This window comes from Coturnix japonica, chromosome 3, assembly GCF_001577835.2.
Source record: "Coturnix japonica isolate 7356 chromosome 3, Coturnix japonica 2.1, whole genome shotgun sequence".
Taxonomy (NCBI): Eukaryota; Metazoa; Chordata; class Aves; order Galliformes; family Phasianidae; genus Coturnix; species Coturnix japonica.
Genome location: NC_029518.1, coordinates 74625468 through 74645038, shown reverse-complemented (window position 1 = coordinate 74645038; position 19571 = coordinate 74625468). Strand labels below are relative to the sequence as shown.

Sequence of the window (19571 nt, the reverse complement as noted above, 5' to 3'; positions counted from 1 at the left end):
CAACAAATCATGAACAACAGATTGGAAAGAAAATCTTGAAAATCCCAAGCCATTGTCATATTTTGCACCTGATCAGAAACGATCATATATACCAGCCAATTCTTCCACAAATCAGGCAATGTAACATCCGATGTATACACTTGTAATAATGTAACATCACATTAAAAACTGTGATCTGTGGTTAGGGAAGCGCACACAGTTGTCATTTGCCATAAAGCACAGTGATGCCCAGCATGCCATCTCCCACTCTGCCTGTGGGGGGACGTGCTGTATCTGCAGGCCCAGAAAACAAGATTCCTTGGGATATTCTTGCCTTGGAGATTTCGTCAAGTGGATCTTCTTACTGACACCTGAACCCAGGATGACCTTACACCATGCGGGCATGCTAGAATTTCACACGACTCACCCCATAGGTATTATATAATCTGAAGCCAAAATATCAGGGGAATTTGTCGTCGTATAAATTCAGGTCCTTATTTTGCAATGAGCACTCAGAGGAGGGTGAGCTCTTACACATGGCATAGCCTTTCTACCTGGTGCAGGGCCAGCAGCTGCATTTGGGTCTGTTCAGTGCCACCAGCACATCATGCTCCAGCTATGTGACACTTTAACAAGTAGGGATTAGATCAATTGCCATCATTCTCCATAATACATATTTAATAAAATAATAAATGGCAAAACACACATAGCAGAAATAAAATATTAATTCAGCACAGTAATTAATGTGTTTTCTTCTTGCTGCGCTGGCATGCATTGCCCACATTTCAGTATTGCCCCAAACCATTTGTGCTCACAGGCTGCTTTACACACTATTAGTTAAATTAATAGATGATTTTAAGCACCACTAGAGGGCACAGAATTATAACGATGTATCTTAGTGGATGGCTAAAAGTACAGCAGGAGCAGAAGTTCACTCATTTTTTGTAGTTTGTTGTACACATCCCCAGTTTATAGCCTGCAATGCTTCCGTGTGGTGCTGTTACAACGGGTGGTTGCAATGCTGCCCATGGCCAGGCTGACAGGGATGAGGATGGGAACAGAGATGGTGACAGGCATTGGGGTGGGGATGCAGGATGGGGATAGGGATGTGGGATTGGGACAGGGACACAGAATAGGGTACAGGGATGGGGAGATGGGATGAGGACAAGGATAAGGGGCAGGAACATGGGATGGGGACAGGGACGCAGGATAAGGTCAGGGATGTGGGATGGGGATTAGGATGTGGGATGGGGATGCAGGGCTGGTGATGCTAAGCAGAGGCTGTCCACCCTGCAGGACCACGCACGCCCCAGCTAGATGGCTCAGTTCAGGTTTCCAGAACTTCAGCACCCATCCTCCAATATTTAATTCCATTCACTAAGGCCAGGAGGAGGAAAGCCTAAGCCCAGTGCTGAGGCCCTGCTGGTTTGAGGCGTGCTGTGCTGCACACACTGTACTGTCAATGAGGACAAAAACGAACCTTTGCATATCGAAACACAGAAATGCAAACAAGTGGTAAATGAAGGATTAACTAACTCGATTTACAATTCAAAGGAGGAGTAGATGTGTGCCACTGGAAAGCTTACATATTAATAGGGTTGCTGTGGATACTTAGAGCAACTCCTTAACATCGCTCTGACATGTGTGCTCTTTATGCCATGCCGTACTACGAGTGTGAGTGGCCGCTGCAGCTCATGTGAGACAGTTCCTGTGTGCAGCTGCCTGCTGGGGAGGAGGAAGTGTAATGATGAAGGGAAGAAGATAGAGCTCTCTACTTAAAGACAACTGACTGGGGAGCTCTGGGGGCACTGCCGATGCCTCCATGTTGTTTTACAGAGGCACGAGTTGTCACCCAGAACAGCACTGCTTCTCTTCTCTTGGGAGATACGTGAATTAATCAAACATCTGAGATCCCGACCTGTAACTGGCCACTATGAAGAAAAAAACATAAAAAGTCAACATTTAATTTTATTTCAGAATGCCCCTATTGATTTTCACACAACACCGGAGCCCACATTACGGCTTCCAATAACCCACCACGAATCGGCACCCTGTTTTCACACGACAGCGCTCAAGCTTTAAAACCAGAGCCGACCACCCTTCCCAATAAGCCACCAATAAGGGGACCCGAGTGTGTCCCGCACCCCGCGGTCCCCCCGAGCCGGGGGGGGGGCACCGCCGCGCCACGGCAACGATCGGCGGCCAACAGCGGCGCGCTGCAGGGCGGGGAGGCGCGGAGGGGTGGATTCTATTTATTTATTTATTTATTTATTTTTTCCCCGCGAGCTCACCTTGATGCGCCGGGGCGTTAAAGGCCCGTTCTCGGCAGGGGGAGCTTTGTTTGCTCGGCGCTGCTCGGGCACCTCGCGGCCGCACCGCTGTGCTCCGGACTCACCGCGCCAGAGCCGGAGCCGCCACGAGCCGGTAGGGAACCGCGGACTGAGGCAGCACCCGCCGCTCCCAAGAATCGCTTGCTCGGGACCGGGGAGCGGCGGAAAAGCTGAAGCGGAGTGCGGGACCGAGCCGTCCCCTCGGGGGGACTCCCGGCGGCTCTGCCGCGCCGCCCCGCCCGGACCCGCCGCGTTCTCCGTCCGCTGCCAGCGGGGTCCCGCCGCCGGCCGAGCCTCCCCCGCGCCGCCGCACTTTTGGGACTTTCTCGGACTTAAATGGACATCTGTCGGGAGCGCGCTTAGCCCGCGGGCGCCGCGTCCTGCCCGCTACCCTCCGGCGCTGACTTTCTCCGCCGCTTGCAGCGGGAGCGGCGGCTCACCCGGCCCGCCCGGAGCGAGAGGGGGGCGGCGAGAGGCACAGCCGAGCCCCGTCCGGCGCTCCGAGCCGCCGGCTCGCCCGGGCCGCGGAACCACGCCGGGCGGCGCTGCGGGGGCCGGCGGCGGGGCCCCGCCGCCCGGGAGGAGGAGGAGGAGGAGGAGGGCGCGCCCGCGGGGGCCCCCGCGAAGCTGCCGCAGCCCGGCCCGCCGCGCCGGGCGCCCAAAGTGGCCCGCGCCCCCGCGCCCCGCGGGCGCCGCCCGGAGAGCCTCGGCCCCCGCTGCTCGCTGCGGGCCGCCGCCGCGGGGTGCCTGGCCGCCCTGCTCCGCCGCGGCCCCGGCGCCCGGGGTGATGCCATGCCCCGCAACCACGGCGGCGGGGAGGAGGGCGGCGCGGCGGGGCTCTGGATGAAGAGCGGCACGGCGGCGGCGGGCATGAAGGATGTAGAATCGGGCCGGGGCAGAACGCTGGCGAGCTCGGCGGCCCGCGGGGACGGCCTGCTGCTCCTGGGCACCGCCGGCACAGCCGCCCCCGCCGGGCTACGGGAGAGCCGCCGCGGGAAGCACGGCGCCCGCATGAGCCTGCTGGGGAAACCGCTGTCCTACAGCAGCGGGCCGAGCTGCCGCCGGAACGCCAAGTACCGCCGGCTGCAGAACTACCTGTACAACGTGCTGGAGCGGCCCCGCGGCTGGGCCTTCGTCTACCACGCCTTCGTGTGAGTACCGACCCCCTCCCCGCCCAGCCCGTCGCGTCCCGGTCTCTCCGCTTCCCCCTTCCTCTACGAACGGCCCCGAGCCGGGAGCGGAGCGCTCGCTGCCACCTGCGGCGCCTCCGGCAGCGTGTGCGGCTCCGCACCTCGCGGCGGGACGGCCCTTGGGGAGCCCCGCGGCGCTGAGCGGGAGGAGCAGCGCGGTGCCAAAGTTGGCCGCACTCCGCCCGCTTCTCCCACTCTCACGCCGGGTTCGCTTCTCCACGCGTGTGCGGTCACCCGAGGTGCGCCCGGCTTTGGGGACGGGGAAGCGCTGGGGGAGAGCGTCGGTTCTGAGAGCGCGTGCCCTGCCCTCCGCTCCGTGACATTGCTGCGCTTTCTCTGCGCGAGTGACACCTCCTTTCGCTTCTCCGTCCTGTTGCCGTCACAGCTGTGAAACTCGGACCGATTCACCCGTGCTGTTCCTCGGCTCCCGGCGGTCACCGCCGTTCGGGCTCCGGGGACGCGGATCGGGGCACGGCCCTTTGCCCGGGGATGGGGACCCGAAGGCGGCGTGACACGCAGGGAGCGCTCCTCGCCCGGCAGCGGGGCAATCCCGAACCCCGCCGAAGGGAAACGCTCGGAGGTGGAACGTAGTTCTGCCGAGAGCACGGCGCTGTGCTGCTCTGCGTGATGCTCCGCGGCCACGGTGACCGGGGGAGAACCGACGTGTTGCGGGCGCTAAGCGGCAGAAATGGGCGTAGCGCTGTCACGCCTTGAGCGCGAGGATTTGTGGCCGCTCGGTAGAGCTGCCCCTGCCGTTTGGCTGCGCAAATCAGATACGGGCTGAACTTTCTTCCTGGAGGGCATTAGTTTCGAACCTTGTGCCGTTTGAGTTCCTACAGGTGGTATCCTATACACAGTGTGTAGGGAAGGGCTTGAGGATCGCCGCGTTGCCAGGAGTGCTGTCGCACTGCAGTGCCGTGGAAGAGTCCATAGATTGCTGTTTGACATCGCCACATACATAAAAATGGATAAAGTTTAAGCTGGAAATAAAGTTGACAAGTTTAAACCTCGGGAAAATAAATAAATAAATAAGTAGATTTCCAAACAGAGTGAAGTCATGACACAGCAGCACTGTAAACAAGGAAGATCGCCAGCTGCCTTTAGATAATTGCCTGCATGGAATGGGTGCCAGTTTTAATTTTTAATTGCAAATGGCAATTTTGGCAGCTGAAAATGCCAACATTCTATCTTTTATCTGAGCAAATCTGTGTGAGAGCTCGAAACGTTGCTGTAATGTAGAGGTGCCTGGTGATACTGTTACCTTCAAGGATCCGTCATGCTACAGCTCCTGTCTTTAAGTCATTTGGAGTTCCATGGGATGTCAGTTTGTCAGACATCTCCATTGCTGATCTATAAATTCTTTTAATGTATTTATTTGATTCTGATTTAATGACTGTCAGATATTCAGATAATACCGTTACTGTTCCTGGCTCGCTTTTTCCATCCACCTGATCAACTACAAATGCATCTTGGAAAACATGCTCTCTGACAGGGTCAAGGGGAAAAAAGTCGTCTTGAAATAGCTCAGAGTTAAGAAGACATCACCACGTATGTGGATGAGATGTCCGCTGCTAGCTCTGCTAAGCTATTCTCGACTCTGCAGAGCCCGTTATAGCTCGGCACTATTTCTGCTCCAGGAATGAATGGGCTCTCTGCTGTAAGCCCGACGTCTAGATCAGTGTTCTCCCGAAATGAAGCTCATGCTAATATGCAGGGCTGAAATAGCCCAAGGGTGCTTTCAGAGTTTCAGTCTGAAGTCTTAGATGTGTGGGTTTATTTAGGCCTGCCTGTTGCTTCTGAAATGAAAAGGGGAGAATTAAACACTGGTTGCAAATAAGAAACTATCTCTACCATCTCTGTAATGGTATTTTCATTTCTCATTTCCATTGGGTAAAATGCTTCAGAGCTGAGGACGGTGCCTGCTTTGCTCTTATTTCTATTTGTCTTTCCAAAGCAGAGAGAAAGTTGGGTGGCCAGTGTTGTGACCTACATTTGGAATCCAGTTGGTTAATTTATTTGTAAATCCAGCCTTGCAAAATGCTTCCGAAGGCAGCTGCTCTGCAGACTTTTGCTACCAGGTGAACAATTTGCTCTTGAGCGTGGCCCTTTGACTTCAGTATAATTGTGCTGGGTTGCAGAGCCATAAATTACACGTTCCTTTCTGTGTATCTCAGTAGCGCTTTACGTAGCAGCCTTAGTTGAAGTCTTTACTGCAAGTACCACAGTCTTATGTTCTTACTCATTTAGGAACACTTCAAGTACGTACGCTTATGAAATCAGAAAAGAAAATTATTCCATTTATGAGTAATGAGTCAGTAACTTAAACTGTGGCTAATGAAGTATTTATGCCACACCACATCACCTACACGTGGAGTATGTACATAGTTAATGCATGTGGAGGTGTATTAGAATTCTCTAATATTCTGACTCCTTAGAAGCGTTGTCTTGAGACGCTGTAGGATTTCCTTCTGTTGCTACTGTTGTTTATTTAGATTATTTTTGGTGGTTTGGTTTGATAAGAAAGTGTAGACGTTGCCTCAGAATGATCAAAGAGGAGTTCCGGATTTGTTGCAAATTTAACTCTGGGTTTCATCTTCAGCCGTCATAAGGATTTTGTATTGTTTTTATTCTTAATTAATGTTCTGAAAAAGAAGTGGCATGAAAAGTTCAGAAGAAATACTACTCTTTGATACTGTTTTTATTGCTAGGTTATAATTAGTTGCATAAGTTTCCTGATTTTAACACGTTGGATTTATTTTAGGAATAATAAAGTTTCTGTTTCTTACTGACTTCTTTTTAATAAATTACGTGCAAAAGTCTTTGACATTTGTTGTGGCAATGTCCTTATCATTACAAAGCCATCACCTTTTGCTCTGGAAGCTTCTGAATCACAAATTGCAGGTCTGGGTGTGTATCACTTTGCATGACCCATATTGATGTTTCCATGGGCCTCCTTTACTAGCCATTGCTGGAGGAGATAAGATACAGGGCTAGATGAATGTGTGACCCAGTATGGTCTTCTTCTCATCCTTTTGCATTCTGGATGGAAAAAGGCTGGAAAGTGATTTCGGAAAAAAATCTAGCAATGCCATAAAAATTTAACTAGCTGTTTTGGCTTTTCATATCTGCTTTCTGGACATCTTTTGCTAGTGATCAGATGGCTGTTGAACAGCAGTATCTTTGCATCTGAGCTAACAGTGCTGCATCATTTACTATGCTAGGAGTATAATTAGGGAGGTTCCACACTACGGTTAGAAACAACAATAATGTGCAACATCCTAAATACTTGCCTAGTAGAAAGCAAGAAAAATGATTTTGCCACTTTATTTTATCCATCTGCAGGCATCTAACGAATTCATTCCAGGTGTTCTGTAGGTAGAACAACAGCTTTTATCTTCAAGTACCATTTCAGAGCCAGGGCCTGCTAGGATATGTTAGGATAGCAATGTATTTTTATTTATTTATTTAAAAGACAAATAGCAGTGCAATATTTACAAATAGCAAGTGTTAGCAGAGTTGACAACATAAATGGTGTGGCAAAGCCACGTTAGTCTTATTAGATACTGAGGAAGTAAAAACTTAAAGCTCTGTGACTGCCACCTAAAGTTTAATAACCATTTTCTTTCAGGGAGTGAATGATGGTGAATACTTTGATGCACTTCAGTAGAAATCCGTGGGGTTTTGTTCCATCTGATGCAGTGTCCGATTCTCATTTTGTGCACATTTCTCCTTGAAGCATTCTTTAGAGAGGATCCAGGTATTTTTCCAGTCCATCTGGAAGATACTCTTTTCCCATTCGTGTCAACCAGTCTTTGAACAGGTCTTGAACACTGGGTGGATGTGCCACAGTCCTACTGGGAAACATGCTGCAGGCCTGCATGACCGACCCTTCAGTTGAAAATAGAGGATTTGATGTGGGGTGAGAGTTAATCTGAACCTTCTATGTCAAGAAGCATATTACTTCCTTATCCTTGTAATTTCTCTTCCAGGAGTTGCAGGCTGCTTGACTTGCTGTGAACTGCCAGTCAACTGGTAGATCACTCTCGCCAAATTGAATGAGCTCAGCTCTTTAACCTCTATTTGATGCACATACTCAAGACCCCAGACCTTCTTGGTTGCTCTCCTGGGTCTCTCCCACATTCAGTCCATCCCTTGTCACTTCACTTGAGAGGGGACAAGTGGGTGCCTCAGTGTGAAGCCGTGCAGAATAAAGGCCCTTTTCACTGGTGCTACTGAGTGCCCATATGGATGCATGTTGTTGGTGGGTTTTGCTCATTTTTGTGGGTTTTTTTTTTGTTTTTTGTTTTTTTGTTTGTCTGCACCAGGTTCAGAGCTATACTCTTTTCTTAATTGGACTTCCTAGGTTTTTATGTTCACTTCCTGTGTGCTCTTTCACAGTGCATCTCGCTCATACTCTAACCACACATTCACATCAGTCTTCAAAGCTCTTTGTGCTTTCTCTGTGATCATTAGAGAAGAAAAAATGGGCTAAAAGGCTTCATTCCTGTGCCTTCCTAACATTGTTCATGGACAGCAGTCCTCTCTTGGAACCCTATCGTGGGCAGTGCATAATACACAGCTTCTCTATTCATTCAGTTTTTGTTGGAGAACTGTTGCCTGTGTTGGCAATGTCTATCATGTGATGTGTGTAAGAAGTGGTTTTCACTTACCTTAGCAAAATACGGTTTGTTTCACATTTTACTCTTCAGGCTTGATTCCTCTAGTTCCTTCATTTGTACTCGCCTTGTTTTCTGACTTAACAGCAATGGTCCAGGGGAAATACTGCTCTGCCATAAAAACTCCTTAACTTCCTAGAAATAAGAGAACAAAAGATTTACTTTGGGTAAGTCACCAGGGCTGGGGCTGGTGAAAGTTTATGTACACGGTCTTTCTTCTGTCCTAATGTTTATTTCTCAAATGAGATTGAGTTGTGTATGTGCTTAATGAGGCGGTTCGTGTAGTACATTAGTACTTGGCTTCAGTGGTTTTAAATAAATGTACAGCCAGAGTGGAGTCCTTTCCATCTCTTCTCCTACTGTATGCTTGATGCGAGTTGGACATGTCTTTATGGCTGTCATTTTCCTCCTCATCTTATAATCTTACATTTAGCATTGTGGTGATTCTGCCTTTTATATGTTTTTCTTTCTGTGTCAGTCTTGGAAGTGACATTTCTTGTCCTGCTTATTGAGTGTCTTGTATGAGGTGAAGACACTTGATGAACTTTCTGTGGCCTCAAATGGTAAGAAATATTGCCTGGATTTATAGGCTTTGGTCAGGGATAGGATGATCTATGAATACGTTATGTGGCATTAAGTACATGCTGTCTCAAAGGAGGAGCTGTTTAATAGACTGCATGGAAGATTTTAAGAAGGTTTTAATTGCCCATGAGACACTGTTTGTATGACAGATTTGCACAGGAGGTTCTGGGTGGTGGCTTAATGAGCTAGAGGCCTTCTCTCTTCAGTGTTTTCAAGTTTCTGCACTATATGACTTTATCATGACATTTATTTTCACTTTATATAGTCGGGCAGTTGTGTTGAGCTTTCAGTCCTCCAAATTTGTCTGTATTTGTAATAGCTATTCACCCTATTATACTGCTATTTGTGATTAATTAAGTTTCTTGAATCAGATAAAAGTAGAACTGAGCTAAAAAAAATAAAAATCTATAATTGCAATTAACTTCTAACATCAACTAAATGGAATACTAGAGGTCATTCCATCTTTAATAATTCATTCACTATTCATTAGAATAATCATCATTAATATATTTACCAGTACTCATGAAAATGAAGGGAAACTTTTTTTGATAGCCCTAGTGGAAAACCACATTCTGTAATTTTATTCATGTTTTTAGGGGGAAAAAAGAGCTACATGGGAAAAAATAAAATAATTTCTTCCTAGATAATGTAAACTTCTAGCACTGAAAACTCAGTGCTCTAGATTGGTGGTTCTTTCTTAATAGCTCACAGACAAAACTTATTTTCCACCTGACTTCTGTGGTCATATTTCCTGGACCCTAAATTTTAAGTCTGATGAAAATTAATGATATTTGCCACAGATTTCAGTTGAAGGAAAATTGGGTCTCCTTCACGCAGGTAAAAATAAGAAGGAGTAGGACACAAAAAATATAATGAAAAATCTTTAACATGTAAGCATAAGTGCTGTTATTTGCTGCAGTCTTCCTAATTAGGCAGATTTGTGTGTGTGTGTTTTGTACACTAAGTGTTGCTCTTTCCCTTTGCAAACCATTCACACAACAGAGCATGCATTCTTATTTTTAATTCTGGTGCACTGAAATTTGCTTCTGTATAGGTATTATGTTAACTACACTGAAATGGGGGAAAACTTGTGTATTATCTTCCCTTTCTGTATTCTGAGAGAGGTGTTACTGAGAGTTTGATTCGCAGGTTTCCTGTAAGAGAGCAGACTGATTGCCCAAGGGATTGCCACTGCAGCTCAGTTAAGGCGGAAAATTCATCAGCTGTGTGGTTTTATCAATTGCAAAGTATTATTAAGCAGTTGCTGTGCTTATGTCAAAGTAAAATTCCTTTCATATATCAATCAAAAGTTCAAAGGCTGTCTTACAGTTCATCTGTACTTGATCCAGAAGTGTGTTCAATTTTCCGTGTAACAGCAGATTTATCTTTTGTTAGCTGTCTGAGTTGCAGTGTAATTGCGTTACAGGAAGCTTGGCAAAACATTCATCACTTTGGGCACTGAAGTGTGTAGTCTTAGGCACTGCATTGTACTTGAAAGAACATGGGAGTTGTTGTTAGTATGTGTGGTTGGGCCTGGTGATTCAGAGGAGGGCACAGTCCTCAGCTGCACATACCTGAATTTTGCTCCTTGGCCTTCATCAAAGAATATTTCCAGGCATAAACGTGCATATTTTCCTTTACAGAGATGGACATAAATATGTACGTAAGCATTTTCTTGAGAAGAGATGGATTTTCAAAGGCAATGAATACCTACTTCCTTTAATTATTCTATTGTGCCTTCAGTGGGTAATTCAATTTTTTCTCCGCGACTTGTATCAAATGAAGTTTAACAAATGAATCATGCTCTTAAACTGATTAGGAGTAATGAAGAAAGGAAGTTCTGTACCTGCTCACTTCTTGATTTAAGCAATATATTCCTGTTTGTCTTGGCTACCTCCTTGCTTTGGGGCTCCATCCTTAAAAGCGGGGAACACATTAAGTCTTTCAGGAGTTTTTGTAGAGTTTTAATTGATTTCATTATATTAAATGTTGACATACTGGTGATGAGTCCATGTGACAAAACCAAGAGAGTAAAATCACAGAATCACAGAATCACAGAATCACAGAAATCCTTCTGCTTTGAGAGGAAAACAACTTTGGGTCTCAGATGAGAGCATCTGCACACACCCTTTTTGAGATCATTCGGTCAGAAATAGCATCTAACTTCTTCTAGTGCATTAAATTTAATTGCTTTGTATGTCTGAAGCTGATCCATAACCATGGTATCTGAGAATTACCCATTAAACGCAAATGCACAAATCTTCCTCTTCCATGCTCTGTTAACAGGGAGGCGCTTAAAAATTACTGCTAGTCCTTTTCTAAATATACATCATGTGAGGATCCTGACCTACCTGAGAGGGACTTCGGGTAAATGAAGATGAAACATGGTGTTGTATGTACTTCTATGAGTCATGGATGTGAGGGGCCACATGTGTTTGACAGTAAGTTTGGATACACACAGGGCAGTCTCCCCAAGTGACCACTCTGGATCAGCAACCACATCTTTTTGGTGGTGACACTGCTGTGTCCTCAGAGCATGACAGGTGGTGGCTCAGTGAAGCTGGTGTGAGCACAGGAGCTGGGATGGTGAGTGGACTGCGTCCTTTCATGTGGCCCTGTGCTAGAGAAGATGTATTGCTGCCAAGGCATCATACAGCCAATTCAGCAGCTTGCAAAGCACTTCCTTGCATCTGAGAAAGTTGTGCTGACTCTGGTTAGAAGTGGGCTGTAAACTTAGATGGAGGGAGCAAATCTCTGCATCTTTTCTTATTTCTGTGCAGTTGACAGTAGTTCCTGTAGAGTCCTTTTTGCGTGCGTTGTATAAACCATCACCATAGAGAAGTGTATGTTCTTGATCTTTGCTGCTTTCTTCAAAAGGATGCTTATTGGTGGCAGGAAACTTACAGTAGCTTTTTCAGGGAGGCAGAAGGCTCCTTGCTGGTAGCTGTGCAGTGGGCAAGGGCGGTATTTGGAGGCTACAGGGTGCTCCTCAAAGCTGTGTCAGAGCCTCTCCTGCAGGGTAGCTGGGGTGTAACACCTTCAGGTGGTGTAAATTTTTATACAATACAAAAAGTTATTCAAATAGATGTATTTATCTCCTCCTTCAGTCTTGAAAGCTATAGATTTGACTTTATGTTTGGATAGGCTGTCTGGAAAGAAGTGAGCCTTCCTCAGAGCTCACCCTGGCTGCTGACTTATTATTTGGCTTCCACCGATAATCTGTTTGCCAGAGCATTGAGCAGGTGGCGATCCTAAATTGTAAGTGTGCTTGAGAAGGAATTTTGATTTTCATCCTGAAAATGCTTTTAAATGTACTTTCTAGTGGTATTCTTGTAATTAATCGTACTTACATTGCAGTAAGTGGAAATGATCAAACTGAGCATTGGTAAAAGCAGTTTCTCAGTCAGGGGGATAGTGGAACTCAGTAGAGACATGTATCTTCAGAAGCTTTATAAACACTAGTTTTAATATGGAGGGCTAAAGGCCTATCCAGAAGTTGTTGAAACTGTTACATTATGTATATGCAGGCACTTCACATGAGATTTCACTGTCTGGAGATAATTTGTAGGGAGATCCATGGTGAGAGCACTCATGAGAGTGTACAGAGAAAAGAAACATTAGCTAGATGGGAAAATTGTGGGAGATAATTCATCCATACCTACTTCACTTGACTGACACTCATTACTGTAAAGTAAGAAATGTGTGTTTGTCTTACATTATTAATATGTTTTTAATTGACATTTTTTTCCCTCTTTTTGCTTTCTGTAGAGAGAAAGCTCAAGTACCAGTGTGAATCAGTTTATTAAGTATACATATAGCTATGTAAAGCACAGTATTCATCCTTGTTTTGTTTTCTATTGAATTCTCTTCCCTGTGTACGTACCTGAGGAAATAATCAGTAGTATTTTTCTACATAATGAACATTTTGTTTACTACCTGACTGTGTTTCTGGTCACTTGTCCTTGACAAGTGACATGGCTACAAGCACACTTTGAGGAAGACCTGTGGAGGGACATCTTAAATTCTTGTCCTTCTGAATGCTCTTTGGTTTGCTGGGAAATAGAATCCTTAAGGACTTTTTCTGCAGGAAGGAATTTGGTTGCTACAGTGAAGTCTTATTTCTGTCCAGGGAATTTCTCTTTGAAACTACAGCTGAGTTAATGACATCTATAAAATATCAAAGACCTCTAAAAATACGACAAAATTAGATTGAGCGTTGTTATGGTTGCAGTTCATTAATGGGAAAGCTGGAGCTGAAGTATCCGTACCAGGCTGAAGTGTGATATCACACCAGTAAGTTTCAAAAGAGAAGGAGTTTCTTTGAAAAACCCTTTTTGTGATTTTACTCTCCAGTATTTTGTCACCTGCCTGCATGTGTAAATTACCTACTTCCAAGGAAAGGTCTTGGTATTCTTTTTGGCTTGCTTTTATCGCCAGCTTTAGGAGTTAAACATAAATAATATAATAGACAGTGACTGAAAACTCAGATTATTAAGAAAGTGCAGTGACATTTCAGATACAATTCTGAATTAAGATTCATTTATGAATCTGAAATATATAATTGACTAGCAATCATTATTCAAGAAATTAGATTTTACGAAATTGAGACTGTGTTTTTCCCATTTAATCATCCTTGGCAAAATTGTATTTTTCTCTGTCTTGAGTATAAAAGAGGCAGATCTCTGTGAATTATGACTGAGATGAAAATGAGCCTGGATGAGAACATGAGCAGTTGAAAAGATTTTGAACTAGGTTAGAGAAGAGTCGTGCAAGAGAACTGCATTGTATTTTGATTTTGGAAGTGGCATAAGTTTGTTAGCGCTGCCCACTCATCTCAATACCTACATTTAGCATCCAGCAGAGAACCAATGTCCTTCCCAGCGCAGTGTGCCGCAGAGCAGCATTCTGTGTGTATGCAGGGTGTTTGCTGCGTTCTGTCTGTTGTGACAGCTCACTAACAGAGCTTCTGTCTTCACATCAGAGGAGAGCCGGGGACAGATAAACGTGGTTGGTAGGTTGGGCTTTAACCAGAATGGATGTGTGTTCTCTTTTCAAACTGAGGGCTTCCTTTCCTACCTCTAGAGGGTGTTCAGGTGACAGCAACAAACCTCTGTGGATACATTTTCTGGCAGGAGGATAAAGCTGTATCTTGCAGTGTCCCCTTATTTCAGCTCCTGCAGTACCCTTAGGACTGGGCTCAGCAGATGTTCTGAACGCTCATTGCTGAGGCTCTGTATCCTCTGCCCCCAGCCTGGAGTTTGTTCCTAGACTGTGTAGAGAAAAATTTGTTCGTCTTAACATCTGATAGCAAGTTCTACAAAGCATCTGGCTAGTTAATTATTGTAATTGCATTTATGAGTAACAAAATCAGAAAGTACACTTTGCATGATTCATTAAGGGGGAAAAAAACCAAATGAAACTGTTCCCATTTAGTTTGTCTGGCAACCTCAGGAGCACGTGTTAGAAAGGTTGTTCATTCGACTGTAAGCTGTCAGTAGCAGACTAACATAGATGCATTTGTAACTTACCTAACTTCAGTAAACCTGCATAAAAAATTATGGGGTTTTTTTGCGTGTTTTTTTTTTTTTTTAATCACTTCTTGAAAATGATGCTTGTTTTGGCAGATGTTGTATTGTTGCATAACCTGGGAATTTCACTGCATTAAATTTTTTTTAAAGTTATGTATCATGTGATCAATGAAAGGTCTTCCTGCATTAGTTGGCTTTGCCTGAAGATGCTGAGGTAGAGAAGTGGATGCCTGGCGGAACAACAGGCAGAATGGCTGTTGCATGGCTTCCCAGCACATGGCAGGGATACAGGCTGCAGGTGAGCTAACAGCAACAAAGCGTCTCATGACTTTCTGAGACTGTCTACCAAACTTTCAAAACCATGTATAAATTCTTCAAAAACAGGTGTGAAGAAAGGATATCTTACTCTCTGACTTCAAGATGACAGACATTTAAAATTGATCCACATTGTGCCCGGGTAGGCTGTGTCCTCTATGTCTTCTATGCAGCTTCAGTTCTGTGTTGGATCACAGAACACAGTGTTAATTAAGCAGCATGCATACACTGTATCTTCTGGTTCTCTCTCATGTTTGCTCTTTTTGTATGTCAGAAGACATCTTGGAAAGCAATTTCTACTCACACGACCCTAGCAAATAAAATGACAACCCAGACTTTTTTGAATCTTCACCCTTGTTAATTCAGGCACCTTCATCATCCCTAAAGTCAAGGAAAGCAAATTGTCAGCTCTTTTATCCTGGGATAAACTAGCACTGCAAAAACATGGCTATTCCTTTTCTTGTATGTGAATGAGTGTCTCAAAGTCCCACTTCAACAGAAAATACGAAGAAAAGCTTCCTTGTCTTCTTAGCCAAATTCAGGTGTTTTCCAAAAAGCTATTCAAAGAGAAGATATTTGTCTTGCACTTGTGTGTCTTTTTAGATGCTCTGCCAGCCTCTTCTTTTTGGTTGTACCTGGTTGCTTTCCTAAGGCACTAATGATTGTTTACTGCTTTGGTGCTTTCTGATTAATTCCAGTCTCAATCAGAGAATCATGGGATTGGAGCTGAATGGGTTGCTAATGGCCAGCCCTACAAGAGGACTCCATGGACACTGTTGAAAGGTAAAAAAGAGAACAGCTTTTATCACGGTGGTTTATGACCTTTAAAGTTTTAGCACGCTGTTTTGGGCTTTCTGGAAACTCTCTGATGCGTTCAAGTATAGAACCATATAAAGATATATATATATATACACACACATATTAAAAGTGCTGATATGCATTTCCATCCTCATTAAAAAAGCAGAGAACATGACTTACAGTTTGTTGAGTCAAATGTTAGCACTTCTGCATAGAGAAGTCTTTAACATGTATAAATGGCAAGCCAAATCCTAAGGCTGTTTACTAGCCATTAATTCCAATCTAATTCCAGAAGCCCTTACTGAAGCAAAATATCACTGAAGTAATAGGATCCTTTATCTTAATAATGCTGTATAACTTAAATTCTCCTCCAGGTTTCTATCAGTCAACACTGTTCTTTTGTTGTTTTCTTGTGCAGCTCACAGAATGCTTGTGCTGCATCAACTTTGGCTATTACATACTAACTGATATGCAGCTGCAATGGATCACATTATGCTTTTGGCAATGTTTTTGGATCTTCGCTGTAGCCATTTGCAATGAATAACAGAGATTGTAAGTGACAAAATGCTTTTACTTTAAAGGTAATCATTAAAATACTGCTACAAAAGTAACCATAGAGTTTGGAAAATGATGTGGTACAAAATAACATATTTTGCGACATACACTTTTATTCTTTTCTGAAAATGATTGTTTTTTTGCAGGCATGGGAATGTGGATATGTTCCTAATCTAAAATCAATAGGAAATACTTCAGTTGTTCAAATAGCTCTTAAACATATTTTAGATTGATAGCTGATTGTATATTATGTTTTCAACCTTTGTGCAAAGCAGTGTTTAATAGCACAGCTTGCTGTATAATGAATATAGAGAAAGACTGTTCTTTATAATATCAATCTATAAAAACCCAATGTATTTATTCATATAATGCAGTTGATGTCAAGTTGCCACTGTGCTTAGAATTTATTGCTACGTTGCTTGACACGTAGTTATCAACTGAAATAACTCCTTCAGAATTGCAGCTCAGCCTCAAGATTTCCTGCTCCTTGTTTAGAAACTGACTTTACAAGCTAGTTGGATGGCTGAATTAGTGAGGATACAATGGTTCTATGCAAAGCAGCTGCTAACAAAAAGTTGTCAGTATTGGAATGAGTTACTTATAGAATATTCCTTGAATTACTGTCATTATTGTATGCAGTGGTTATCAATGACTGTAACTGCTCTGTAGTTTATCTGTTCCACTGCCTTACTGTCATATTCATTTTCAGCTTTCTTAATCTAGGCAGAAAATACCTGGGGATTAATATACTACTAAGTTTTGTGTTTTGCCTAGCAACTTTGTGCAAGTTGCTGGTTATTAATGACTACTCTTGTGTGAACACAAATATCCTCAAATTCTCTTTATGAAATGCATTTTCAATTGAAGTCTCTGGTACCAGTTTTGGCCCAACTGATTTGCCTATTTTTTCCTCCATAGTACTGTGAAAAAGATAATAAAGTAAAACCTTGCCATGGTGGAAACATTTCTGTGGGAAGACCTGAAGGAAAGTGGTTTCTTTTTGGGTCATAATTGTTGCCCACATGTCCAGGACCATTGTGGAGTACAGCACCCCACCTGTTAATGGCAAAGGTTAAGGTTAATGGCAAAGCGTGGGAGTGAATTGCTAGCTGTGTGTTTATATGCCAGCTCTGTGCTTGTCAGAGTCAAAAAGGGTTTCAGTCTGGCTTGAAGATTCTGTCTACAGAGAACGATTATTATCAAGTGAGAAAAGTTGCATTTATAGAGATGTAAACAGGTGATAGGCAACAATTGGCAATCAAAGGCATCACAGCTTTAGCACACTTACCCTCATTTTATGTTTAGTCCTCTCTTGCAGTGTTCAAGGTTAGCACAGTAGGTCCTCTGACTCGAAGTGCACAAAGCCACTGTAGTGATGATATTCTTAGCTGGGCTGAGGACAGCTACTACCTTAAAACTGTTTCCTGTTGTGATCTTCCTTGCGGTGTGTTGTGTGCCGATAAGTCACTACTTGCAGCTTGCGGTGTCTTATTGCTTAATTTAACCATAGCTTGCATGTCTTATGGTTTGATTGGCTGGCAAAGCATGCAGAAATTCTGAGTCAGATGCACCTATTTCTGGATGCCCAGTATAATTAGGTGCAGCCCTGAAGCAACACACTTTATGCAACTTTCCAGGCACACACAATGCAAAAATGCAAGTAAGGGTTTACAAATTCTTTGGAAAAAAAAAATAGTGCCATTTAACTTCAAATTATGATTGTTTTCATTCCTATGTGCCTTTTGGTAAAGATGAGGTCCTGCAGCTTTTTAAAAATTACAACTTTTATATATGTGAAATGTGCCAGCTGGACATACCTGGAAATTCAGGTGTCCTACATAGAACCAGCCTTGTTATTAAAATCCACAACTTTCTGAGCTACTTTTCTATATTCCTTGTGAGGCATTGCTTTTGAAAGGGAGTTTTGTTTCTGTAGCCTCTTTTGCATGATCAGCTTGCTAGAAAAGTGTGCTAATTAGTGGCACTGCTTCTAGATGCCAACTGAAAAGAGGGCTGAAAACAGCTGCTTGTGTTCTATGGGATACAGGAATTATACACTGCTGATCATTTTTGTCTCCTAACAATTGGGTTTGGGTCTGTCCCCAGCAGAATGAAGTGATTTGACTAGAACTGTTTTGCTGAAAAGTGTATGAAAGAAATATTTCTTTATATTAGGAGACTAAGGAGCTATAGAACAGTTTGAGTCTAAACAGCCTGAAATGTGATTACGTGCTTAATTACTTGTGTGTAAATAATGGAGAAAAATCCTCATGGGTTTTAATTGAGATACACCTGTAAGCAATTAAGCAGAGCAGTTTATAATATTGATTTCTTTGAAATATAAAAAATGCATCAATTCTCGCAGCACAAAATCACACACCTCCATGTGCTGAAAATATTGCTTCCTAAGAGAGCCAGGTAGAAAACTGAATCAATTTATCCTTCTACCATTGTTTTATCTGTTTCAGTTTTAGTAGTAGAAATGGAATAGTAGGAATAGAGACCTTCAGAGGTCATGTAGTCCATCTGCCCGACCACTTCAGGACTAGCCAACTGCTGCAGCGTCTTACTGAGGACATCGTTCAAACCTTACTTACAATTAAAGTTATAAATTTAATCATATGGGATTAAAATTTAAAATACACCATTTAATAAAAATATGCCACAGGAGTGTATTAAATAGTGAATGCTAAGTTTCTTTTTTTTAAAATACATTTTATAATCTGGTTAAGTAGGTAACAGAGGTAAATGTGTTCCTGAAAATTCATTGAGTAGCATTAGTTATCAAAAATGGAAAAATGAATTAGCGCTGGAGCCACAAGGAGCAGAAGTGTAAAGCTGAAGCTGAAATTTCAGGAAACTGCTGTGGTTTCTTGGTTTATTTTTAAAAACGAAGGAAATCTTTCCACTACTTTTTATAAAGATATCATTTTGAAAACCATACAAAGTAAGCTTCTTAAAATAATACTGATGTATTTATCCCTCGCTGTGTATCTTTTGAAACGGGCTCTAAATTTCTGCTTTTTAACCTTTTCCAATGTTGTTTTTCTTTTGATCTGCCAGGCGTACAGTGGCTGCATGTACCAGCACTGTATGAGTCTTTAACTGTGTCTTTAATGTATGTGCTGCTATGCTTCATGCAGAACACAGACCAGAATTAACTCCCTCCAGTGGTGGAAGCACCATGTGAATCAATTGCAATAGCAAAACCACCTTAGCATGCACAATTAACTTAGAGGTTTTATTCATATGTACGTGTGTATGTTTGTAAGAAGATGCTGTTGAAAACAACATCTTCTGATCACAAGATGAAGTAATGCTTTTTCCTTTCCACACCGCTGATAATTAACTTGCACCACAGCTGACTGCATCTGTTCTGCCTTGTGCTTGGCTGTGGGCCTCTTCTAGGCATGACGTGGTGGCCCATTAGCCCTTTGACATAGTCTGGGTGGGGTTTGTTTGGTCCCAGGTATCCAAAAGAAATGTAGAACTGTTGCAGCCCACCAGAATGGTGTTTGTGGGTTTTTTTTTCAGTGTGGAACTTAAGTAATGTATTTTATGACCTACTGAGAAATGTATGCTTGTGTGCAATAGTTGTGTGTCTATGGTGTATGCTGC

At 43.5% G+C, this 19571-nt stretch overlaps 1 protein-coding gene and 1 long non-coding RNA gene across 6 annotated transcripts in view; one reads left to right on the top strand and one right to left on the bottom strand.

Moving 5' to 3' along the window:
• The first annotated feature begins 3054 nt into the window (after positions 1 to 3054).
• The window catches only part of KCNQ5 (potassium voltage-gated channel subfamily Q member 5), a 244582-nt gene continuing 228065 nt past the window's right edge, over positions 3055 to 19571 (top strand). Inside the window, exon 1 of one of the 2 annotated variants that reach the window (XM_015859067.2) lies at positions 3055 to 3460. In XM_015859067.2, coding sequence (XP_015714553.1) covers positions 3102 to 3460 — 359 coding nt within the window. In that variant the 5' untranslated portion in view covers positions 3055 to 3101. The remainder of the gene's footprint in view (positions 3461 to 19571) is intronic. The other variant, XM_015859068.2, reaches the window with a different exon arrangement.
• LOC107312048 lies at positions 3459 to 17640 on the bottom strand. Of its 4 annotated transcripts, none has more exons than XR_004306579.1 (5): positions 17242 to 17640; positions 13603 to 15373; positions 10604 to 10673; positions 8170 to 8310; positions 3459 to 7387 (listed from the first exon to the last, which is right to left on the bottom strand). It is a non-coding gene; the product is annotated as an uncharacterized LOC107312048 (long non-coding RNA). The 4 variants fall into 4 exon arrangements; XR_004306578.1 differs by having other exon boundaries at positions 3459 to 8310; positions 13603 to 14026; positions 14692 to 15373; XR_004306576.1 differs by having other exon boundaries at positions 3459 to 8310.